General features: G+C 38.6%; 1 protein-coding gene across 1 annotated transcript in view; it reads left to right on the forward strand.

The window, feature by feature from the left end:
* Window positions 1-21,907, forward strand: part of LOC127506174 (CUB and zona pellucida-like domain-containing protein 1) — a 116,787-nt gene extending 94,880 nt beyond the window's left edge. Inside the window, exons 7-13 of the mRNA XM_051882379.1 lie at window positions 19,285-19,428; window positions 19,507-19,562; window positions 19,688-19,869; window positions 19,959-20,359; window positions 20,881-20,977; window positions 21,087-21,276; window positions 21,368-21,907. Of these exons, the coding sequence (XP_051738339.1) occupies window positions 19,285-19,428; window positions 19,507-19,562; window positions 19,688-19,869; window positions 19,959-20,359; window positions 20,881-20,977; window positions 21,087-21,276; window positions 21,368-21,513 (1,216 nt within the window). The 3' untranslated portion in view covers window positions 21,514-21,907. The remainder of the gene's footprint in view (window positions 1-19,284; window positions 19,429-19,506; window positions 19,563-19,687; window positions 19,870-19,958; window positions 20,360-20,880; window positions 20,978-21,086; window positions 21,277-21,367) is intronic.
* The last annotated feature ends 4,549 nt before the right edge of the window (window positions 21,908-26,456 follow it).

Below are 26,456 nucleotides of genomic sequence, written 5' to 3' on the forward strand. Positions count from 1 at the left end.
ATCCAAATATTTTTATTGAGCATAATTAATGTTACATAGTTGCCCTAATTTATATAAATCTATAATACATATTTTAAAAAAATTATTGTATACTACATAATAATGGCCCGTTTAAAGAGTCTTTTTTCTTCATAACTGCTATGCACTGTAGTGGAGGAATGATGTAATATTTTTCTTGTAAACATTTTCCAGAATTTTAGTAGTAACAGTGTCCATATTTAAAATGTTTGAGCAACAGTTACAGTACAGTGCTTTGCAGTGATCAAAAATGATTTACAAACCAACTTTTGGATTGATCCTTTTTTGTTAACTCAGACACCTTAGTGTCAAAAACAGTAATGTGACTTGAAAAGCAGGTCATACTTGACCAACTAGTCTTTCTCTCTTCTTTCTTTCTTTCTTTCTTTCTTTCTTTATGTCCCCTAGGGGCAATTGGTTTCACAGCAAGACCAGCATACAAAAGACAATTCACAATACATTACAGTTTTTTTTTTTATTTGCTTTGGTACTATTTTCACATCTAATGCGTATTTTTTCAAAACTCTTAGTACAAAAATCCAAACTGATCACACTTGTAACACAGCTAGTCATTCTTTCAAAACCTGATCTCATGCTTTCATTCTAGTTGTACATATTTTCATTCTACATGATCACTGTTTCAAAACACAAGATCGTTGTAATATGTAATGAGAACATTTGGTTTAATCACCGAAACACAACAGTATGATCTTTTTTCAGTTTAGTACTTTTAACATTCAGTTCATTCAATAGCAAACAATGCAAGATACATGTTTCAAATCACCTTTGATGCTGAAATATTTACAGTTACACAGGCTACAGATGCCACATTAGAAAATACACTTACATTACCTAAATTACATAATTGGCATAAAATCCATAATGTTTGTAATAGTATCTATTCAGTGTTATCAAAAGGTGTGATGAAGTTATGAAATGGCCATGAGGTCTTATGCGAAGGAGAGAGTTTGCTGCCAATACAGTATATGTTCTCACTGTACCATATGACTGAATCTATACTGTAGGTGACCTTTATAAAGGTGAGTTACAGTAATGTGGCAGTCTCTCTACCATGGTAATCTGTTTACAGTATCACATAGCATACATACTGTAATGTAAAATGCTGCATTTGATGCTATCTGTCTTTCTTCTTCTGATGTATATCTGATCAATCTGATGTTACAAAGTCATTGTTTTATGGGAACATTCCATAGACATAATGTTTTTTTTGTTTTGTTTTTTTGTTTTTTTTTACTGTACAAACTGTATATTTGATCCAAAATATTTGACCAAATATTTGATTGATGCATTCAACGACTACATCTCTCAAATTTCATGAATTCTTTTCTCACTCAGACACAACAACTGCCAAAACTCTTTGTACGTACAGGCCAATTTGCACATGCTTACATACTGTTTTCAAAACTGTTAAACTTAAGTTCAAAACAATAATATAATACAAAACTGAATAAGACAGAAATTTGCTACATTTCTACAGTAATATAGTTATGAAATATATTCTGAATCTAAAAAATCAAATACTATCAAAACAATTAGATGAAACTGAACACCTACACAAGCATTAGTCTTTCAATTTCATTACCATCAATTCAAAAGGGGAAACTTAGGAATAATTTTGTTCTGTAATGTAAACATGGACCATGTAACATAAACTGCAGTGAATTATAAGCAGTAGAGAGTGACATTCTTGTTTTGTAAAGAAATTTAAAAAAAGAAAACATTGTATAATGTTAACTGATGTTAGTGTTTTTAGGTCGATGTTTTATGAGTGACAAAGTGTGTTTGCTCAGTGAAAAACTTTGTTAGTGTTCTGGAAGAATGAGTTGATTTGAGACATGCATGAAGTGTTTTGGTAGATTTGGTGCATTTTGAATGTGAAGTTAACCTCTGTGCCAAGATGAAAGTTGGTGAGGAGAACTGTGTGAAGAGTTTTGAAAAAGTGACCTAAGTATTGAGAAATATGTCCTAGCGATTGTAAAAAACTGTAATAAGCCTTTTTTTCTCATGGGGACCAAAAAAAAATGTCCCTAAAAGGTCAGAATTTACTGGTATTACTATTCTTGTGGGGGCATTTGGTCCCCATAACGTAGGGAATACCATGACCACACACACACACACACACGAACACACACACTTTGAACATAGTGGTTAGAATCTAAGAGAAATCACTTATAATGTAAAATAAAAATTAAGTACTTATGATTATCCGTATCGGTAATTGCAAACAAAGTAGAAACTATATCTATACAATCTGTATCTATAGAAATCACCAAATGATTCATTGATTAACCATTAAGATCACTTGGATTAAATAACAGACAAATGTATTAAACTGAATGAAAAGAGATGCAAATCAAAAGTTTGATAGTAATAGCATTACAAAAGGCAGTTACTGTGAATGAAACATTTATATACATAAAACACTTATTTTGCGTAGTAAAAAGGATACTTTGTGATTTTGTGTATTGCATTAACACAATTGAAAACATGCTGAAATGTTTGAAAAAAGTGCACTTTTGATGATCTGTTGTGATATTAGTACTAAGAGTTTTGAAAATTTACCAATTTCTTGTGAAAATTGCACCAAAGCAACTGTAATAATTACTATTAAAAACACAAGACAGGCTCAAACAACTATCTACGTCCACCTACTCCCCACATGCCAGAATTTATCAAAGAAATAGCAGTAAGAATAAATGAATGTTTGTACCTGTTACTCCTAACAGAAGGAAATCTTAACTGAGATCCTGAGGGTACAAGCTGAAACTCAGAATAGAGTGGATGGGAGATAACTGTTAAGATAGATTGAGCTTTTCTAACTACCTGGCGATTATACAGATCAGTAGGATGACTCTGCTGAACTCCTAAAATCTTACTGCTAGCGTTAACTATTCGCCTTCACACTCATACTGCCATACCAGCATAACATAGCAAATGTTAAAACCGACTCAATATAAGATTTGTAAAACAGAGTCATCAGGGATCTATCAATGTTAAACTTGGATAGTCTCTGTAAACAGTACAGACGTTGCTGGCCCCTTTTACAAATCTTCTCCACATTGACATTAAAATTCAGCTTGTTGTCAATCACACATCCCAAATACGTATATGATTCCACAACCTCAACCTCCTGATCTTTAATAATTGTTCTCTTTATATCAATTTGATTACGCCTAAAATCAAAATGCGTATCTTTCGTTTTTAACACATTTATTTGCAAGAATGCATTGTCACGCCACCGAACAAAATCTTCTACGACAGGGCCATGGTCGTTTTCATCAGCATGGAGGAGGCTGACAATAGCTGAATCATCTGTGCATTTTACAATAAATCTATTATCATGCCTACTCAGTCATCAGAGTATAAAATATACAGGAGTGGAGAAAGCACACATCCCTGAGGGGACCCTGTGGATGAAGACAGAACGTCTGATAAACACCCATTTACCCTTACTCTCTGGATTCGATCAGTTAAAAAGTCAAGGATCCAACCAATGATACAAAAATCAAAACTGAAGAACAAATCAGAACTAAAGTCATTTAGTTCTACTGGATGATTATTTTTAGCCACTGGGATGACTGTAGAGGTTTTCCATAATCTCGGCACCTTCTGTTGAGTAAGGGACAATTGAAAAAAAATATAATAAAAAATAGATCCCAATTGCTCTGCACAGGACATAAGCAACCGCCCTTCAATATTATCAGGGCCCGGGCTTTTCCTGGCTGAATGTTTAAACACGTTAATAACATCCTGTTCTGCAAAAGGGATAGATCTATTACCAATTAAATTATTTATTTATTTTATTTCTGCTCACAAAGAATATTCTCAAAATCATGAGTATCAAACCTTACATAAAATTCATGTCTGTCAGACTGTCTAGAGTCTGTCAGAGTTAAAACAGTTCTGCCAGGAATGAGCTAAGATTCTTTCACAGAGATGAGGAAGGATTGTATAAAATTACAGTTTCAAACAGATATTAGATTTACTTTATCACAGGGGTGATGTGGGTCTGTTATTTTATACCTTGAATAGACAGATGTGTTGACGAGTGCTTGTGTGAGGGGGTTTATAGTTCATAACTTCTGGAGAGAAACAGCACAGACAGTAGACAAGTGCAAACTTTCTCGTGTGTTTGTGTCGCCTGTGTTCGTGCACCTATTAAATGAAGCCCGAGCTTGACTGGGGCTACAATTCATCCCTGGTCAAAACCAGTCGATCTGGCCCATGAATTCCCCTGGGAATGTTGTGCTGGTGCTGGAGCCTTAATTTTAAATAAATAAATAATAGGACAGAAATAAAATAATAACATACAGATATTACTGAATATACTACATGCTGTTAACAAAATTAATATTGCATTTTTTGTCACATGGAAAAAGTGTAAAGCACTTATTTTGAGCTAGGATGGAGTAAAGTTACTGCTATTAAATTGATAGTTAACAAAAAAATAAAAAATAAAAATAAATTTTGTCATCATTTACTCGACTTCATGTTGTTCCAAACCTGTATGACATTCTTTATTCTACAGAACACAAAAGAAGATACTTTGAAGAACGTTGGTAATCACCTCTGGTCATGGTCATGGTTCGTCCTGGAGCCAGCATCCAAAGCTCAGTCTATCCAGTAGTGGCTGATTGACCTGACTGCCAATAAGCCAGTCCCAACTCTTGTACCCACCCTCAAACTTCTTCCTGCTCCGCTGGTCCCATCCGGCTGCCTAGATTCCCTGGTTCCATCCATGGCCCTAGACCTTCCTCTTCCATTGGTCCTGTCCAGCACGGATGCTTCTCTGGTTCCATCCAGTTACCTCATCCTTTCTCCTCCACTGGTCCCCAGGCCATAACTCCTCCTCAGCCTCTTGCCCTGCCAGCTCCCCCCAGTCCTTCTGCTCCATTGACATGACCACACTCTCCTGGCCAGCCACTTCCACTGTGGTTTTCACAGTATGAGCCTAAAAGTTCTGACCCTCCGGATCCACCTTGGCCCTCCGAGCCCATGACTCATCCTTGGCCCTCCAATTCTGCTGCTCCACTGTGCTCCCTCATTCCTCTGGCTCTGCCTTGGTCTGTCATCCCCATGGCTCCACCAAAGACTTCTGGGCCTTTGGCTGCACCCGGGCCCACAACCCCTTTGGCTCAACCAGAGTTTTCCATCCCTCCAGCTCCACCGCTGGCTCTATCACAGGCCTCCCTACCCCCCAGCTCCACCTTGACCATTAACGATCCACCATGATCTCCATCCCTCTGGCCATGCCATGGTTATATACTCTGCAGGTTCCATCATGCTCTCTTCCGCTGCTGGCTCCTCCATGGTGGTCTACTGCTCCTTTGAAGCCCCCCCAACATTGGCTTTGTTTTTCTTGATGGTAACAGGTTACTCTAGTTTCTCACATGCTCACAGCAATGTCTGTGATTTTTTTTTTTTTTTTTTTGGCAGTAGCAAGTCTCAGTACTTGCTCTGCAGCAGCAGCAGTATAGCAGATCTATTCCACCAAGACCTGAGTGAGCTCTTACTGCATTATAGTCCTTCATGTCTATTGCGATCTCAGAATTCAGGCCAGTTGATAATACCTAGAATATCAAAACCAACTGCAGGCGGTAGATCCTTCTCCTATTTGGCACCGAAACTCTGGAACAATCTTCCTAACATTGTTCGGGAAGCAGACACACTCTGTCAGTTTAAATCTAAACTAAAAATGTATCTCTTTAACCTGGCATACATATAACACATTATCAATTTATGTTTTCAAATCCGTTAAAGGATTGTAAGGCTGCATAAATTAGGTCAGCCGGAACCGGGAACACTTCCTATAACACCAGATGTACTCGTTACATCAGAAGAAGAATGGCATCTACGCTAATATTAGTCTCTCTATTTATCACGAGGTTTACCATAGTCAGCCGGATCTGGGCCGTATCCAGGTGAGATCAAGGATCTGCGCCTTGACACGACCACAATGCAGCCCTGAAGTGTCAGCAGAGATTGAGTCAACTAGATCATCCACTGTGAAGGCCTCATCGACACGACATCCAGTGGCACAGTTCCTCAACAAACCATCCATACCGGTGTGATGAATACGATCCTCAACTGGATGGAACTGGAATAAATACTTTGACTAAATACTTTGACTGTTGCGATCCCATCAGACTTATGATAGCTGCCTGAATCATAATAAAGCACTGTTCGCTGTTTGCCGGAGGAGAACTGGCCCCCCGACTGAGCCTGGTTTCTCCCAAGGTTTTTTTTCTCCATTTTAACACCTGTTTGCCACCTGATGTCACCTGTCGGAGTTTGGGTTCTTTGCCGCTGTCGCCTTTGGCTTGCTTAGTTGGGGACACGTGACATTTGATATTCAACAGTGTTTTGATCTGCCTGCATTGACACCATTGTATGCGAACTGAACTGAGCTGGATGATGACATCACTGTTTACTCCAGTGCTGATAAATTAACTAAATTAATAACTATTGATTCTTACAATGGAATGAATCAATACTGAATTTACTTAAGATGGATAATGACACCATTTTCTTTAAGAGCTGCTGTGCAGCCAAAATTATATACCAGTTATCACTGTAAAGCTGCATTGTTAAAAGCGTTATATAAATAAAGGTGACTTGACTTGACAAGACCAAATACATTTAACATTGCCATATCCATTACCATGCTAAACTCAATTATCATACCAATATCCCAAGAGCTGTCAAGACAGAATTACCTAGTTTTGGCTTGAAGCTCTGACGATGCCGGCTGATGTGTCTTTAACATTTACATTTACATTTACATTTACTCATTTGGCAGACGCTTTTATCCAAAGCGACTTACAAGTGAGGAATACAACAAGCGAGTCGTCATGACGAGGCAAATAGACACAAAAAGTGCTCACAATACAAGTCTTAGGTAATGCTCAGAGTATCATAAGCTACAATAGAGAGGGATTAGAGGAAGTGAAAGGATAGGTATAATTTTTTTTTTTTTTTTTTTTTAATTAAGATGAGGTTAAGTGCTCACGAAAGAGATGAGTTTTCAGCTGTCTTTTGAATATTGCCAGGGATTCTGCATTCCGGATAAAGGCAGGAAGATCATTCCACCAGCAAGGAACAGTGAACGAGAATGTCCTGGAGAGTGATTTCGTGCCTCTCTTGATGGTACCACAAGCCTTCGCTCCTTTAATGAGCGTAGGCTTCTGGTAGGAGTGTAGACTCGTAAGAGTGAGTGGAAGTAGGAGGGTGCAGAGCCTGTGGCAGATCTGTAAGCAAGCGTCAACGCCTTGAATTTGATGCGAGCGGCAATTGGTAGCCAGTGAAGAGAGATGAAGAGAGGCGTGACATGGGCTTTTTTTGGGCTCGTTGAAGACGAGACGTGCTGCAGCGTTCTGAATCATTTGTAGAGGCCTGATTGTGCATGATGGCAGTCCAGCCAGAAGAGCATTGCAGTAATCAAGCCTAGAAATGACCAGGGCCTGGACCAGAAGTTGTGTTGCATGTTCTGTTAGAAAGGGCCTGATTTTCCTGATGTTGTATAGTGCAAATCTGCATGACCGAGTGGTCTTTGCAATGTGGTCTTTGAAGGTCAGTTGGTGATCAAGGATTACTCCAAGATTTCTGGCCGAATTTGATGGGATAATAGAAGATGTGCCTAGCTGGATGCTGAAATCATGATTTAGAGTCGGATTGGCAGGGAAGACGAGAAGCTCAGTCTTTGCCAGGTTGAGCTGTAGATGATGTTCCTTCATCCATGCCGAGATGTCCGCCAGACAGCTTGAGATTCGTGCAGCTACTGTGGGATCAGCTGGTTGGAATGAAAGGAAGAGTTGTGTGTCATCAGCATAGCAATGGTAGGAGAAACCGTGTGCCTGAATGATGGGACCAAGTGATGTAGTGTAAATGGAGAAGAGGAGGGGTCCAAGCACTGAACCCTGAGGAACCCCTGTGGTCAGTTGATGAGCTTTGGATACCTCCCCTCTCCAGGCAACCCTGAACGACCTTCCTGTGAGATAGGATTCAAACCAGAGAAGTGGAATACCTGTGATGCCAAGTGATGAGAGGGTGGACAGAAGGATCTGATGATTCACCGTGTCAAAGGCAGCAGATAGATCAAGCAGAATGAGAACTAATGATTTGGAACTAGCCTTTGCAATTCGCAAGGATTCAGTAACCGACAGTAGTGCAGTCTCAGTCGAGTGGCCACTCTTGAAACCAGATTGATTGACGTCCAATTGGTTGCTCTGTGAGAGGAAAGATGACAGCTGGTTGAAAACAACTCGTTCAATGCACTCGTTTAACTCATTTGGAAGCGATCGCATCCTTATCTACACAGCATAGCCGATTGGTTGCTGTTGCATCAGCGGCCAATGAGCTTGCTGCTCAAACATTCAAATATTTGCCATTGTTAGCTGTTAGTGGTCTGCAGCGCGCTTTCAGAACCTTCCTCCTTCCCCAGCTCCACCTGTATAGATCTGCTACGGGGTTGAATCATGTATGTTACATGTGCAGCAGCAGCATGTCTCACATGCTCACAGCAATGTCTGTGAATGTATTGGCAATAGCAAGTCTCGGTACTTGCTCTGCAGCAGCAGCAGTGTAGCGGATCTATTCTGCCAAGACCAAAAACATTTAACATTGCCATATCCATTACCATGCTAATTATCATATTCTATTCTGCCAAGACCAAAAACATTTAACATTGCCATATCCATTACCATGCTAATTATCATACAAATATCCCGAAAGCTGTCAAGACAGAATTACCTAGTTCTGGCTTGAAGCTCTGACGATGTCGGCTGATGGGTCTTTAACTCATTTGGAAGCGATCACATCATTATCTACACAGCACAGCTGATTGGTTGCTGCTGCATCAGCGGCCAATGAGCTTGCTGCTCAAACATTCAAATATTTGCATTGTTTGCTGTTAGCAGTCTGCAGCGGGCTTTCAGAACCCTCCTCCTTCCTCAGCTCCACCTGTATATATCTGCTACGGGGTTAAATCATGTATGTTACATGTTCAGCAGCAGTAGCATGTCTCACTTGCTCACAGCAATGTCTGTGAATGTATTGGCAGTAGCAAGTCTTGGTACTTGCTCTGCAGCCGCAGCAGCGTAGCAGATCTATTCTGCCAAGACTAAATACATTTAACATTGACATATCCATTACCAGGCTAAACTCAATTATCATACCAATATCCCAAGAGCAGTCAAGACAGAATAATAGAAACATGAGCTGCTGCTCTAGATTACGAGTTTCTTCTTTTGTAAAAGAAAGCCACTCCTGTCACAATGCTACTGTAAGAACAGTAATTTATCCTTCTGTGAGGTTTTATACTTCAGTAACAGTAGAAGATGCAATGATGCACTGATATGGTTATAGGTCTTGACAGCTCTTAATCTAAGTTTTATCTTAAATATCTTACAGTATCTTACCTGAGTTTGTTTGAAAGTCTGTGGTAAATCTTTGTTATCATTTAACATTTTATCTTCAGTGTTTGTGTTCAACCCTTGTTTGTGTTTATGTTTCAAACTTCACATTGTCTCGTCTGTTACTCACATGTAACAATTACACTAAGTTTGGATGAAAGTATCAGCTAAATGACTACTTAATTGAGAGTAATGGAGCCCTGACAGGTGACCAGGGTGATGAGGGCAGGTTGTCTCCAGGATGGTACCGGTAGTTCAGGGGACCAGGGCGTAGCCGGCAGTTCAGGGGGCCAGGGTGGAGCCAGCAGTTCAGGGAGCCAGGGCGGAGCCAGTAGTTCAGGGAGCCAGGGCGAAGCCGGCTGTTCAAGGGGCCATGGTGGTGCGGCCTCCGTGGCCTTGGCCCGGACCCCAGGCTCGGCCACTATGGCCACAGGACTCTTGAGCAGGCTCGTGGGCTGGAGCGGACTCTGGAGAGGGCTCTGGAGCAGACTCAGGGGCTAGAGAAGATACTGGCATGGACCTAGGGGCTGGAACCATCTCTGGGCTCCAGGACATCCCCTTATACTCCACCAAAATGCCTAAGAGCACAAGTGTGGTAGCCATCTTGTCTGAGGGCTCAGGCATGGCAGCCATCTTGTCTGAGGGCTCAGGCGTGGCGGCCATCTTGGGAAGAGGCTCAGGAGTGGCGGCCATCTTGGGATGAGGCTCAGGAGTGGTGGCCATCTTGGGAAGAGGCTCAGGAGTGGCAGCCATCTTGGGATGAGGCGCAGGAGTGGCGGCTATCTTGGGACGAGGCTCTGGAATGGCGACCATCTTGGGACGAGACTCTGGAATGGCGACCATCTTGGGACAAGGCTCTGGAATGGACTTGGGAGCAGACTTTGGAGTGGAGGGCTTGCTGGAGTACCCAAATGTTTTTGGGATGGAACTGGATGACAGCTGGGAATGTCCTCATTCATTTCCTCAATAACAAAATCAGAACCATTCAGCCAGAGGACAGAATTAATATATTCAATCAAAGAAGAGCTGCTTTTACCAGGAGAAAGAAACTGATACAGTTCATCATCCAGTCCCTCCCGAAAACAGGCCTTGAGCATATGAGTGTTCCAGCTCACCAGATTGTAATACTGCAAAAACTCCTGAACATATTGTTCCAGAGACCTACCGCTCTGTTGGAGGGAGAAGATAAGATGATCTTCAGCAGATCTCTGCAGCTCAGCCCGTTCTATTTTTTTTTCTAGGTCCTGTCTTCTGTCACGGTACATGGCTAATAACTAAAAGCATGATGAAGAAGATTCTCAAAATAGTCCTTTATTGAAGATTCCACCAAGGAAACACACAGGAGATCACTTAAAGAAACATAATAGCACACTCGAACACTGACGAGACAATGATCTGAACAAAACAGGTTCTGAACTTCAACAGATTTAGGACTTCATTTGACGCTATAATAATGCATAAACCTATACACTGTGTTCTTAGATAAATGAGAAACATTCTGTAATGAATAGTCCACTGAGGCGAGTTTGCAGTTAGAACCCAAGTGCAGTTTTATTAAACAAAATACATGAACAATCCATAAACCAAACACAAAATGAACAAAAGACTTGGCAAAGCTAAAGCTGACATGATGCATGAGCATGACATGAACAAACAACTCACCACAATGGGTTACACAAACAAAGCTAGACAAAGAACAATGAACCAATCAAAGAATAAGACACATGACTAAGGCAGCACATGAAAAACAGGAAACATGTCTATGAATGAACTTCAAAATAAAAGATATGAACCAAAAACCCAAAACAGACGTGGACTAAAGGTGATGATACACAGGGGCAACTCTTTGAGCAATGTTTCCCAGGCAATGTTGCTGAGCAATGTTGCTTGGGCACTTTCCCATTTAGAATGAGCAACAAATTTCTATCTGGATATTTTAGATCGGGCGTCGGGCAATTTTTTGAGATCCTCCAATCAGAATGATAGCAGCTGATCATGTGACCGGCTTGGAGATTTAGAAAAAAATTGACATGACGTGGAGAGGCTCTGGCCTGGCGGCCATGACGTGGAGAGGCTCTGGCTCTGCAGCCACGTTAGCTGAAGACTCTGGCTCTGCGGCCGTCTTGGCCAAAGACTCTGGTTTGGTGGCCGTCTTGGCCAAAGACTCTGGCTCGACGGCTGTCTTGGCCGAAGACTCTGGCTCTAGAGTCGTTACCTTTTCATTGAAATAAGAGCATCAGCCACATTCATTGAGAAAAAACTCTTGTGAGGTCATCATGAAAATGCTTGACAAAACAACATCCTTCAGGGCTTTTAGCTGAGGGCATACACATTTGGAGAAATATTGATGGATTCTCATATTAATGTCAAATTTCTATACAGAGGAGTAATATTTATTCAATTTTTACCCAAAATGTGCCGTTATATTCATTACGAGTGCTGGATACTCTGATGTACTGTGTTTTCAATTCATACTTGCAGCCGGTGGGTGCTCTGTGAACATTTTGCCCACAAATGGCACATGGTGAAGAACAGGCATACCATGTGACATTCCAGGAACTAACAGAGGCTTCCAGAGATCGCTATAACATGCAGATAGACACTTTTGAATACAATCATTACACGATTGTGACGATATACGGTTTATCTGTGTTCTTCATGCCATATCGGGTACTTTCATAATAATAGATTATATTTATAATGCAATGCTAATTGAAACAGCTTTTCTCATTGTGCAGAATACCATAAAATAATATATTTTCTGTCTGTTTTTTTTTTTTTACTCGAAGCTACATTACATTACAGAAGATTATTTAAAACACTTGACTTGTAGTTTGGAGCAAAAACATGGTTTTAATCTCATAAATTGTCATGTTTTGTTGGTGTACTAAGCTAACATGCTAGAAGCACCTGTTCTAAACTAATGTAATGCAAAATTTTTAATTGTAAAGCTCACTGATTTTTTTTTCCTTTTTCCAAGAAGGGCATTGGATACAGTTTTAAAGAAGGTGAAGTGAGAAGTTTGAGGAAAGAAATAAGGGATTAAATCTGCTTGAATAGAACATTGTCAGTAATTATAATAGAGACAAAAAAAAAATAATAATAATTAGAGTCATAACCAGGCTGGAAAGGTGTGAATAGAGGAGAGCAGGAGCAATCGAGACAATACACTGAATAGATGTTTAGAAGATGGCAATAAACATCAGTTAGCATTTTATGGTCTTTTCAAAATAAAATCACATGACATGATCTTTTACATTTAATAAAACTAAGAGTTTTAGACTTGTCATCTTCAGATTTGAAATATAACATGGTCAGGCATGTGGCTTTAGCTGCAGTACATTTCTAGATTGCTACAAGGCCAACTTCACTATTATAAAGATATTTCATAAAAATAAATTTCTAATAACTTTACAAAAAATTTGAAGCTATTTATAAATATTTTTTTTTCATTATGACAATAATTACTAATAACTGCAAAGTGTCTGCTTTCAAATATACTTGTATATATAAGCATATACTTATGCTTCTAGTGCAAAGGGTTCATGAACTGTATCTGTTTTAGTTTGGGTATGTCATTCCTTGCCATTTTTTTCAAAAGCGGAGGTGCTGGCTAACAGGTTAAAGATGTTGTTCCACATTAATTAAGCAACTGACAGACCTCGTGAAATGTATGGGGAGGAAGTAAGATCTTTCTGAGGATAAGCATTTTCAAACTGTCAAAAGATTTGTAAGTTATCTAGAGCACAGAATAACCCGGTCAGATAAAGGCTTATTGGGGGAAGTTTCTGCCCAGCAAATTAATTGTATTAAAAGGGCAGCTATAAAAAGCCTGTTGAGCAGCAAATAGGTAACTGAAGCTGCTGGAGTCTCTAGAACCTCTCCATGCAGGCTGGCAGGTGTGCGTAAAGTTGCATTTCAGCCACCCCTAACCAAAGCTCACAAAGAGAAACCTTAACAAAGCGTGTAAAAAATACATAAAGACTCATTTTTAAATAGTTTTATTCACTGATGAATGCAGTACTACAATGGATGGTCTAGATCAGAGGTCTTCAACCCTGCTCATGGGCTCCCACTGTCCTGCAAATTTTATTTCCAACTTGCTTCAGCACACCTGCCTGTGTATTTACAAGTTATCCTGAAGGCTTAATTAGCTGCTTCAGGTGTGTTTGATTAGGGTTGGAGCTAAACTCTTCAGGATAATGGGTCTCCAGGAGCAGGGTTGAAAACCTCTGGACTAGATGGATGAATTTCTGGATGGCTGTTGAGTGGCCATCCCCTTCCAGTAACACTGTGACGTCAGCAAGGAGCTAGTGGGTGATGATTTGGGCTGGAATATTGGGAAGTGAGATGGAAGGTCCCTTTAGGTTCTCTGAGGGTGTCAAAATTACTTCTGCAAGACATGTGGAGTTCATGACTATTTTCTAGTATGGTATAAAAAGAAGGATAGTGCCTTCTAAAATAAAAGGATTTTCATTCAAGACAATGCACTATCCCACGCTGCAAAAATCACCACAACAATAAAACCATTTTTAAAAATGTATTTCTATCTAAACCCACTGTAAAGGTTTCTCTTTGTGAGATTTGGTTAGCGGTGGTTAAAATGCAACTTTATTCTGCCAGAAGAATCCAGCAGCTTCAAATACCTGTTTTCTGCTCAACAGTGGCTTTTTTATAGCTGCCCTTTTAATATAATTAATTTGTTTGACAGAAACTTCCCTTAATAAGCCTTTATCTGACTGGGCTCTTCTGTGCTCTAAATCAATCACAAATCTTTTGACAGTTCATCAATCTCTATTCAGTTTTTGCAAAATATTTGTTGTTTTTATGCCTTTTGTAAGACATTGCACAATTTTCATGCTTCAGAAAGATCTTTCTTCCTTCCCATATGTCATGAGAACTGTGATTTGCTTAATAATGTGGAACAACTGCTTTAAGTCGGTTTCCCTTTTACATAAGAAGACCTGGCAAACTACTTAAACCTGTTTGAGATCTGTACCTTATCTACACTCAAAAAAATTATTCTAGCTTCTTGCTCAGTTTATTTAAATAAAATAAGCTATACCAACACAAATCTTTAGTTTTTTACTTAATTGTCATTTGCACTCAATTGTATTATGTTAAATTAAATTAAATTTGTAAAATGTTAAGTTAACCTAAACCATTTGTTTTGGGACTACATGAATCATTTATGTTGCATTGATTGAAACTGAGCAGTTGATTTCTAGCTCCTAGAATAGGGATAGATCGGGAGAGTAAATGTTGAAATTAAGTGCTGTTTAATGTGTTTTTTAGTAAAGGGAAATAACTTTTAAAGTTTGATGTTCAGATATATTTGATATTTAAAAAAGTTTATGTTATGTTGATTTTTGAGGTTACCATTATGCTGAAGTGTAGACCTCATGGTTAGGCTGTAGGTGGCTATGTGAAATAAATCTATGTTGTTTTCAACAAGCTTTAACTGTGCTAAAGCCAGTGATGAAAAATTCTTTACTTGATTATTACTTGCATACTACAAATGTTAAACTTAGCATGTGAACAAGTGTTGCATTGTTTTTTTGTTTTTATAGAAATAAATAAAAAAAAAAATTATTTGAGGGCCAGCACATCATTTACACAGGCTACAAATGGTCATCAGTTTTACCCCTCTCAATCAAATGGTCATGGAACATGTATGTGTGTGTACAACAGCTACTCACAACCTAAGCACAAGTGCACCTCTTCACCATGATGGTAACACAAAAAAAAAAAAAAAACATTTTATACACTACAAACTCTTTTAAACGTTCAAAATAACCAAACATTAAACACTTAAACTCTAACAGGTCTTGTGCAACTGTGCACAAGGGCACCAGTCTGAATTGCAGCAGCACTAGTTGGATCAACAAGAGTGAATTATGTTCAGGAGACATGCACAGAATACGTCAAATGAAACTAGTGTGATCTCATTCAGTTAGGATGAATTTTACTCATCAGTACAATTAACCTAGCTTAGGTTCAAATAAATCAGTTCAACTGTGTGGAAACAGGTGTCATAATTGAATTAAGTTAGACCAACATGTTATTTTTTTTTAGTGTAAAAGATCCAAGACAAACAAACACTTTCTTTCTTTAAATAACTAAAATCAGAATGTTTATTGTACTAAAATCCTACTGATATGTCACTTGCATAATAATTTGGAAGTGTAAATATACTATTTATATATTTTATTGAAAACGAACTATTTTTTGTTAATTGAAATAACGCTGAAGTAAAATAAAATATAAATATTAGAGGAAAAACCTAAACTAGACAAAAATTAGTAATGTTGCCTTGGCAGTTAACTGAAATATTTAAGTTGAAGCACTAAAATTACTAAGTGGAAACAACTGTACAGAGATGGAATGGAACAATTGCATGCCAATCATTCTTATGGTAGGACTAGAAGTGAGATATTATTTGTCTTTCCTTTACTGGAAATCTTTATTGTAAACGTGTCTTATTTTTTGATGACTTCCTCCATCAGGTCCTTTAAAAGGGCAGCGCAGTGATCAGAGAGGAAACCTCAGTCATGAGCATCATGTGTGCCTCTGCTCTGCTCTCAGCCCTGCTGCTGCTGGTGTCCACAGCCACTGCCTCTCACTTCTATGGAGGCTCAATGACCTTCAGCTCAAGAAAGAATCCTAATGGTTCCTATGAGGTGAGAATTTTATTCACAGGTGTTTCTTCCATTAGGTGCACTTTATGTGCAAGGGGATTTTTATTAAAAGCAACTGAATTAGTTTTTTGTATTATTATTTTATAACTGTCACATTAAAATTTCACATTTTAATACTTTTTAAATACCTTTTATGTATATGTGTTATTATTTTAATCCTTTCCTAGACCCTAATCTTAAAATATCAAAATTATTAAAATCATTAAATTACATTTTATGTTGACAATACATTTTGGTAACACTTTCTTTCGATTGTCCACTTTAGACATTCTACTAACTAAGTAACTTTGCAACTACATGTCAGCTAACTCTCATTAGAGTATTAGTAGACTACTGAATATAAGTAACTTTGCAACTATCATACTTATTTTACTAACCCTAACCTAACAGTCTAATACTCTAATGAGAGTTGGTTGACATGTAGTTGCAAAGTTACTTACAGTATAGTTAGTAGAATGTCTAAAGTGCACTATCGAAATAAAGTGTAACCTAACTTTATATTATGATCGTTTTGGCAAATATCACATAATATTGTAAATGTGTGTCATTTCCAATCAGGCTTTAATTGAGCAAAATGTGTGAAATTATTATATAATTGTGTATTTAGGATAGCAGTTATGAAGCAAGACAAAGGAACATGCATTTTTATTCCAAAATGTTTATTATTAGAATAGTATTCTAGAAAAATTAAGGATGTTGAGAAGTTACAACAAAATGCTTTATTTCAGGTGGATATCCGCTTTAAGGAGGCCTATCATAGCTGTGATCCATATGATAACTGGTCTTGCAGGTCTGGAAACTGTGGCAGTAAAAGTTATGTGAGTGGTCAAGTGGACAGCAGCTCTAATGGTGGCAGCTGGTGCCAGACTGAGGGAGTCATGAAGAGAACCGTCCCCAACAACAGCCCGTTTCAGCTGCAGTAAGCACTTATGCAGAGGAATAAGACTAATCTGATACACCATTGTCTTATAGCGCTGAAGATAGTATAAAATTAATTTATTACAAATGAAAAAACAAGTCTATGTTTGTCAACAGGCAAAGTAGTTGCTGCTGGATCTATAACACAGTCACAAATGGCGGGAACTGGAGACTTCTCACACATATTGATCTTGGAGTGAGATCTGACACCTCTCAGCCCAACAGATCTCCAGTCGCCACCACACTTCCCATTGTCAGGTAAAATCAGTTTGTCTTAATTTTGCAATGCAGCACTATTGAAACTCCTCTTTTTCAGTCTTCTTCTTGAAGAAATGTACAACCTCCATTCTTTAATCATTTCACCTTAGATGTGCCATCTATTTTTAGTCCAATTTATAATTTTAGCAATAAATACTATGCTTTTAGGAAATCATATACTTTGAGGAATCTTTAAAAAAAAAAAAAAAAAATCTGGTCTGAGATCATCTCTCACTGACTTACGCTGTTAACCATTGTCTAACATGTTACAATGATGTCTTTGAAATTTTTTATTTGTGAAATTTTAGATGTATATTGTATATTTACATAATTTACATATTTACATTATTATTATTATAGCAAAATCTTCACTTTTTTACTATTTTATTTATTATCACACCTATCATTTATTATTATTATTTATTATTATTATCATCTAGTAAAAGTAACCTTAGGAACGAGTTGTTGTAAATTCATTGCAACAATGTTTGTGTGTAAATGTGTCAAAGTACTTCTTGAAGCCTGTGTACTAAATGATAAAAAAAAAAAGTCAAACTCATTTCAAGATTACTGTTTTTGGATTGTTTCTAGAGTTCCTCAGAACTGCCCCAGGAACTACAATCTGTTGTCCTGTGATCAAGATCTAGATCAGGTCAGGTGTAGATATGGAGTTTTCAGTGCAAATGAGTGTGGAATGTGCAACCAACATGCAGGATTCACTTTGAATCAGGTGAGAATAAGCAAGGAACAATGTACAACAATCTGTGTTGAGAGTTGATCATTATACAAAAATAAGAAGTGTTTCCTTTCATTCTTCCACATGTTCTTAGCTGACTCAGTTGTTGCTGAAAGTATCATTGACTGTTCAAATCTTTCTTCTTCCCAGAGCACATGTACTCTGTCAAATGGCAACTCCACAGCACGTGGTGTTTATGCATTTGAGTTGGTCATGGAAGACTATCCCAAAGAGAACATCACTCTAAACTACACTGCCATGGCTGCAGCGGTCAGAACCCCGTTTGTCAATGCATCCTGCCAATCCACCATTGAGCAAAATACCACTACAGTTCGCTTTAGAAGGTACTGTTCAGTGCCTTTGATTACACTTTATTTTAAGGTGACGTAGTTACGCTGTACTTACTCAAATAAGTACTGAGCAATATTAATTAACTACATGTACTTACTATAGAGTTACGATTAGGTTTAGTTACTTGTAATTATGCATAATTTACTGTTATTACTAGAGTAAGTACATGTAGTAACATGTAACTACATCACCTTAAAATAAAATGTTACTCAGTCTTTTAATTGTGATGCTCTGCAACAATCTTCATGTGAACAACCTTCATGTTATGTTTTGGGTTTAGTGGAGGCTCCTGCACCATCTTGCATTGAGGGTGAATATCTACCTCGGTTCATCCACCCAACACCTCATCATGGAGAACACCTACAGGCTCGTGTCAATCAAGAGCTAGAGATCAGAGTAATGGCTACTGCAACCTACTCAAGGTATGAAGGAAATGTCTAAAAGTCTGATCACAGTTAACACGTTTCTCTGAACGCCAACTAGACCAATCTAGATCTTCATCCTTCCCTCTGAGCTCAAACTAGATCTTCAACTTTAACGCGCCCCGGTCAGCTGTGATTGGTCAATCGCTTTGATCGTGTTTGGGAAATTGTCCCACTCCTTACCATAACCGCGAGTTTCAACACACTACTAACTCAACCAGGCCCCGCCCCTTTGTTTTGCATATGCCTTGGGCAAGAATTATTTAAATGAGATATATACTCATTTTTGTACATTTGAATATTATTGTGGACAGTGAGGGGCCTTGAAGTCAAAAAGGTTAAGAACAACTGATCTAAATCTTTACTATAACTTCAGAAACAGGATCATTTCAGTTCAGTTTCTAAACTGATACATGTGCATCTAACTGGATTTTTTTCCCCCGATTGTCCAGCATCACCGAAGTGGTCTTTAGTGGACCTCTGAACAGCACAAAGGAGACCACCACCACTGGAGAGTATGTGATCAACTGGACACCAACATCAGAGAATTTTGGCCAACACTTTCCAATTTGCTTCGCTGCTGAGGGCCAATATGGGTATGATTACACAGTTAGATTACTTTAATCAAAATGTGCAATATAAAATGAAGCTAATTAATCTTCTTAATATTTTAGGTCTAGGAACTATCAGTCTGAGATGAGGTGTGTTATTGTCGTGGTGGAGGCTGAAGGTATTTTGAGCTTTTATTGAAATTCTTCTTCACATTTGATTTGATGTTTTAATTCTTTGTATGTCCTTGAAGCAAAAGGATGTTTATACATCTACTTTCTTACAATTGTTCTTTATTTGTTCAAGGTCCAAAAGCACACGTAACTTGCTCTAGAGACACAATGTTGGTGTCGATAGAAACTGATCCAGGATCAGGGATCTATGGACATCACTGGCGGCTGAACAACAATGCTTCCTGTGAAGTTTCTTCCAATACCACGCATGTGTTTAAAACTTTCTCTCTAAACGAATGTGGTACTCAAATCGAAGTAAGGAGTTCAATGAGTTTTAATTGACATAAATAACAATAGAATTTTTCCACTGCATCTAAACTACTTTTATACTTGTTTCTTTGAAGGAGACTGAGGAACATCTGATCTTCAAGAACATGATTGTTACTTTTGATAAACCACATGACATCATAACCAGGAAAAATGAGATTAAAATTGAAGTCTCATGCAAGTACCAGAAAAAGAGCAGCATCACTGCAATGTTTGATGCTCACAGGCCACCCATCAGTATCACTGAGAAAGGCTTTGGCACATTCAGCTATCAGTTTGAGTTTTATCAGTCTGGCAGTTTCAGAAACTTGAGAAGTCCCAGCACCTATCCACTGGAGTACAACGTGGGACAGCCGATCTACATGGAAATCGAACCTGTCAATGTAGTGCAAGACACTGAAGTGTTCCTCGAGTCCTGTGTAGCTTCACCCTATGATAATCCCAATTATCCCATCTCTTATCCCATCATCACAAATGGGTAAGAATCAAAAAACACACCACATCATACAAAAAAGCTATGTTTCATTACATGTTTTTTAAATTTAAATCGGTCAGGTTTATGTGTGCATAGGAATCACTTAGTTTGATTAGCCTACATTGTCAATAACATACTTGTATACTACTCTTAGTATTTCTGCAATGAAAAAGTATTGTGTCAGTATGCTATTCTGAGTTCAGCCAATATCATTTCTTACAATTCCGCAAAAGTGATTTTAGACATTAGGAGTCGTGCAAAAAATTACCTTCCCTGTTGTAGCTGATCTAATAAAAAGGTCAAAACTAAACAGTACTTCAATGCAGATAATTTAATATAATGTAGAATACAGTATGTTAACTAGGTGGGCTAATCCATTAGCAACTCAAACATACAAATATACAAAATATAGGTGCGCCCCATATTGCATACTTATGCAGTATTCTATTCTCTGATGCTGCACTTTTTTAACTGTGAAACTTCTTGCACAATTAATTTAAATCCAATTTGTCAATGTATTCCAGATGCGTGGTTGATGACACTCTTAAAATCCACACAACTCACGAGCCCAATGTCAAGTTCAGTATGGAAGCCTTCAAGTTTATTGGACAATATGACCAGGTAAGGATAGACAAAAAAACAAAACAAAAAAAAAAAACACTGAAGAATGACAGACGTGTCCTATTTTACTGGAATAATTTTTTTTAATTGTCTCGCTTTTCCTCTCTAGGTGTTCATCAGCTGCTCCATTATCATATGTCAAGCCAACAATTCCAACACTCGCTGCGCTCAGGGCTGCACCAATGGCACAGTCATTGCACCATCCTCACACGTTCACAAAAGAGAAGCTGCCATCCAGACCGGAAGTCACTTCATTTCCCAGGGACCCCTGCGGCTGAAGAGGAGCGCATCACTTACTGGTACGTCCTAACTTTACCATGGTAGTTTACGCAGATTGTGCAATCAAAAAATAAGGCGTTTTAAATGCTAATGTCCCTTATTTGTTTCCAGAGGCCATCAGTCCAAGCTTGAACCTGAACCTTGTTTTCGTCGCTGGATGTGTCGTAGCAGTAGTTGCCATGCTGTGTGGAATGATGGTCTACAAATCCAGGGGATCAAAGATCAACTACAAACTTGTGAAAACAGATGAGATTTGATCAGATCAGTTCTAACTACGATCAAATGTTGGCAACTAGTTAATCAACATATTTTGGTGGCATGTTTTTCTAAAGTTTTTGCAAAAGATTTTTTTATACGTTTGGTTTGGTAATATAACAAAAACATCTGTTCTGTCTGCATGAATGTAACTGCTGCTTCTAGACACATTTGTGTTCTGTAGAATTTGGTACAGATGGAAACCCAGCATAAGTTTTCTGTAACTGTTAAGATATAAAGTCTGGATGAAGGGTGGATTTTATACTGTAATATTTTACTGTTTAATAAATGTCTCTTTGTGCTCCAAGTTTGTTAAAATGTTCCATGTCAGCCACTGCTTTCTGTTTACATGTATTCTAAGGTTTACTTTTCACAATTAAATCTCTATAAAAATTATACATCCTAAGTATCATGAGTCATGACTGTAACAAAGCCTTACACTTTGCAAAGCTTTAGGCTAAACATTTTCTGAATATTTGAAATTTTTATAACGTCAACTAACAATGCTTGTGTGAAAGTTGTGTTTCATATTGTTTTTTTCCCTTACTGTTTACTTACTGTTACTGTTGCCTTGTAGTCTTTGGTGTTAATACTTGTAGCACATTGAAAAGCCTTAAAATGTACTCTTCCTGCTGATTAAAATGACGTTTAAAGAAAAATGTGATTTATCAGAAAAAAAGTACATTTACTTACATATTCACACATGATTATACAAAGTGTTATGAAATCGCTCCGAGACGCGAAGTTTGAGTATCCAAACGCAGTATTCATTGAAAGGGTAATCCACCATCATAATCCAAAAACAGGCAAATGGTCAAAAGCACAGAGTAGACAGTCCAAACAATGATAAAGTCCAGAGCACAGGCAAACAACGGCTCAGAAATGCAGTTACAACAAGAGCAAGACAGCAATGAGTGACAGAGTTGACCAGGCTTTTATAGGATGAGCTAACAAGATTAATGAGACACAGGTGGATGTTATCAGGGAGTGAGTTATGGGAAATGTAGTCCTTGACAGAGTAGCAATAGTCTGGGGTGGAGTGCGCTCTGCTGGCAATCAAGGGCACTCCAGCTGGTGATTGTGACATAGCCCCCCTCCTAAGGAGCAGCTTCCAGATGCTCCTAACAAGATTAGAAAAGTCCAGGAGGGATGTTAAGCAGATGCGCAAACAGGGGGCAGGATGGAGGGCCAGGTCTATGGAATGGAGGCAGAACTGAAAACAAAGGCAGAAGCAAACTGAGCAGATGACCAGGGTGGCGCAGGCTGGGCAAGAAGTGCTGAAGATCCCACGGTGGAACAGAAGACCACCACAGCAGAGTAGACCGGCTTGAAGACACCCACGGCAGAGCAGAAGACCACCACAGCAGAGTGGACTGGCTTGAAGACCCCCACGGCAGAGCAGAAGTCCACAACAGCTGAGTAGACTGGATTGAATACCCTCACGGCGGAGCAGACGGGGCTGAAATCCACCAAGACATTGCTGAGGACCACCAAGGTGGAGCTGATGTCAACCACGGCAGAGCTGAAGACCTCCAGGGCAGATCTGGCAGAACTAGAGAGCACAATTGGCTGATCAGGTGAAACTGAAACAGAGCACAGAGAGGTTAGCGTTGGCTACAAGGGCCATGTCAGAACAGGCAGGGAGCTCCAAAGCGCCCTCCACGGGCATGACTGGGACAATAGGGTTTCCCAGGTTGGTCTCTGTGGTAATTTCACGGGATACAGGAAGTTCGTGAACAACCTCTCTGGTCGTGTTGAGGCATGCAGACAGTTCAGGAATGACCTCTTCTGGCGAGGCGGCCATGTTGGTTGAAGTCTCTGGTGTGACAGTCATGACGGCTGGAGACTCTGGCATGGTGGCCATCTTGGCTGATGACTCTGGAATGGTGGCCATCTTGGCAGATGACTCTGGAATGGCGGCCATCTTGGCTGATGATTCTGGCATGGCAACCATCTTGAACCTGAGCCTCATGCTTAGGGCTGCACATGCGCATTGGCTCGTCTAACCTGAAAAAATATGCTTTTTTAACACTGTTTGAGCTAGAGCTGCTCGATTATGGCAAAAATCATAATCACGATTATTTTGGTCAGTACTGAAATCACGATTATTGGTCGCACATGCGCATTTAATTTTTTTTTTTTTTGCAGTAATTAATTTATCCAGAAGGAGGCAACTGTGTTCTGGGGGCGTCGATTCACAAGGTAGTCGAAGAAAACCTACATAAACAGAACAGACTGGAACGTATGCAAGCTACAGCAACAATGGAGGCCTACATAGACAGATTGTGCGAAGAGGTTAGAAAGTACACTCATTTGTACAACTCTAGCATGACAGAATACAAATATATTTACATTGGTTATAACTCGTGGCAAAAGATTGCTCAAAACTGCGTCGAATGCCTGTGTACGCGTTCGAGTCAAGTGAAGTATACTTTACAAGGCTTTACACTAGTGTACACGTAAAAAAAGTATACAGAGGGCTGAAGATTCCACCCCAAAATGATCACAGAAAGAATAATATATTAATGTAAGCCTAAATTTTTTTCCCCATTTGTTCGTGAATCGGAAAATTACCGCTTCCCGGCTAACTCAGAAGTCCTGTGAGAAATGTAATCCCATCCGAATATGTCTGAGATTCATTTTCGTAATTTTTTGGCGAGCTGATTCACCACCCGCTCCACTTTCATCATGGATAAAGGTCTTTTTGTCATCCAACGAAACAATAACATGAAATCAATAAGAACATCCCGATCACAGAAACTAATAGCAGAGTTAGGTAAGAATCTAAACGTATTTTAGCTTTTCTCGATTACTAACACATTATAAGTGATTCAGTTGGCCGGGCCCAGTTTCCCAAACCATCAGTTCTCAAAACAAAGACACATTTATCAAAACGTTTAACAATGACAACGTTAGGTAGCAAAACTGATGACACACCAGTCAAAATCTGAGAGAGAGCTGAAAGAATAATTTACCGGGGTTTTAAACTTACACAGTAGGCCTACTAGTAGCTTTAGATGAGGGAAATTTCACTATTTTATGTACAGTAAACTGTAGCACGTTGTACACCCTCAAACTTGTGATTGTCAACTTTCTTTGTAGCCATTTGTTATGTGTAGCCATTTGTTATTTGTTATGTGTAGTTTGCAGAACTGCTTAGGGATATAGTCTTGTGTCAGAAGACCAATACACTGCTATAGTACTGTATATAGCTACTGTAATGATACAATACAATAGTAAAATGAAAAAAAAAAAAAAAATTCCCTCCAAAAGGTCATTGCTGTATTTTACTGCATCTGTAAATTTATTTTTGTATAGTGTAGTAGACATTGAGCTGCAAAATAATTCCTGAATCCCAGTAAGATAAGGTTTTTGTTACAGTGTTATATGAACTGATCTCACTAGTGTTCACTGGGCAGTACAGTAGTCTGTGTATTTGTTACGTTTTGTGTGTCATCTGTTGCCAAAGCTTGATTTTTTTCAGACAAGAATAAGTTTTTGACTAGAACATTTTATTTTGACCTGGATGTTTGAGGTTTGTACAAGTCGGTGTATAGTTTTGAGATTGTGTTTATAGTTGTTTATAAAATGTTGAATTGTTTCATGAATTGTGTGTTAGCAATCAAGAAAAACAATAAGACTGAAAAGTTTGAAAGACAAATTTATGCTGGCTTATCATAAAGCCAACTTAAAGTCTTGTTTAAAAAACATAAAAACTTTGGTCAGTTAGGCCAGAATATAGATGTTCTGGGTGATTTCTAAAGTGTTGCTAGGCTCTTGCTATGCAATTGCTGGGGTGTTGCCTGAGTATGTAGTTGATAGGGTGTTCTAGGTGAACACACACAGACATTCCCACCTCTGTTAATAACAGAAACTCAAAAATTGTTTGCAAAATTGTTGTTCTTTAACTTGCACTAAAACATGTGATTTATACCATTGAAGTAGCCTGTGTAATATTAATAAAACTGCTCATCTCCTTTAGTGATACAAGCTTAGACTAATTTAGAATCTGCTGATGTTTTTCGTATAGTGTCTTGACTTGGTGCCATGATGGATATTGAAATCTTGTTATTTATTTTTAATTTTAAACAGTATAGATGACTACTTTGTGGTAATGCAATGTTTGTGAACACAATTGTGTATGTCAGGCCATAAATCTCCAAAAACTATGCATGGGTGCTTGCTTTGGTGTTGCCACCCCTCATAGATCTCATGCCACCCCTTTTGCCACCCTATAAATAATTTTCTAGATCCGCCCCTGGTGACGTCATTGAGATCGGCTATAAACAGTCCGCATTAGTAGCACCTGATAAATACTATACTTACTGTCTGAACCATTATATGACTTGATCCATGAGCTAAAAATTAACACACAAAATAATTAAGAGCATTTATTTCCTTATGGCATTACACTGTAAAATGCTTTAAAAGCACATTAATGTTCACTGACAGAATAAACTCAGAACTGAAGCCAATCCTTGTGTTTTTTTTTTAATTTAAACATTTTAATATGATGAAATAAGTCATATCTAAACAGAAGCCTCTTATAAACCGATCACTGAAGAATCAGGCAGCAGTTGCGTGGAGTTTGGTGCAGTGCTGGTAAACAAGTAATAAAAAACTTTTTTAAAGTTTCCATGGGTCTGTAATGCCTTGCATCATGGTTGTTGCTGTTAGGGTTTGTTGCTCATCGTGTTGGTCACATGTTCCAGGTTGTGCAGAATGCCACATGCTGAGACTAATGAACTAATGATGTTTTGCTAAGTTCATTATGCAGGATGAGCAGCATTCAGTTTTCATTGTCTCTGTAAGGCCAAATGCAGGTTGACCCACACTGATATGGCAGAACTGGTGCTGACTATAAAGCAGTCTGTCAGATATGCCAGGGAATCATCACACTATGGTCTCATAATTGGGCTGTGACACAGTGTTACAAGGGTTCAGG

This window comes from Ctenopharyngodon idella, chromosome 23 (assembly GCF_019924925.1).
Source record: "Ctenopharyngodon idella isolate HZGC_01 chromosome 23, HZGC01, whole genome shotgun sequence".
In the NCBI taxonomy this organism is placed as follows: Eukaryota; Metazoa; Chordata; class Actinopteri; order Cypriniformes; family Xenocyprididae; genus Ctenopharyngodon; species Ctenopharyngodon idella.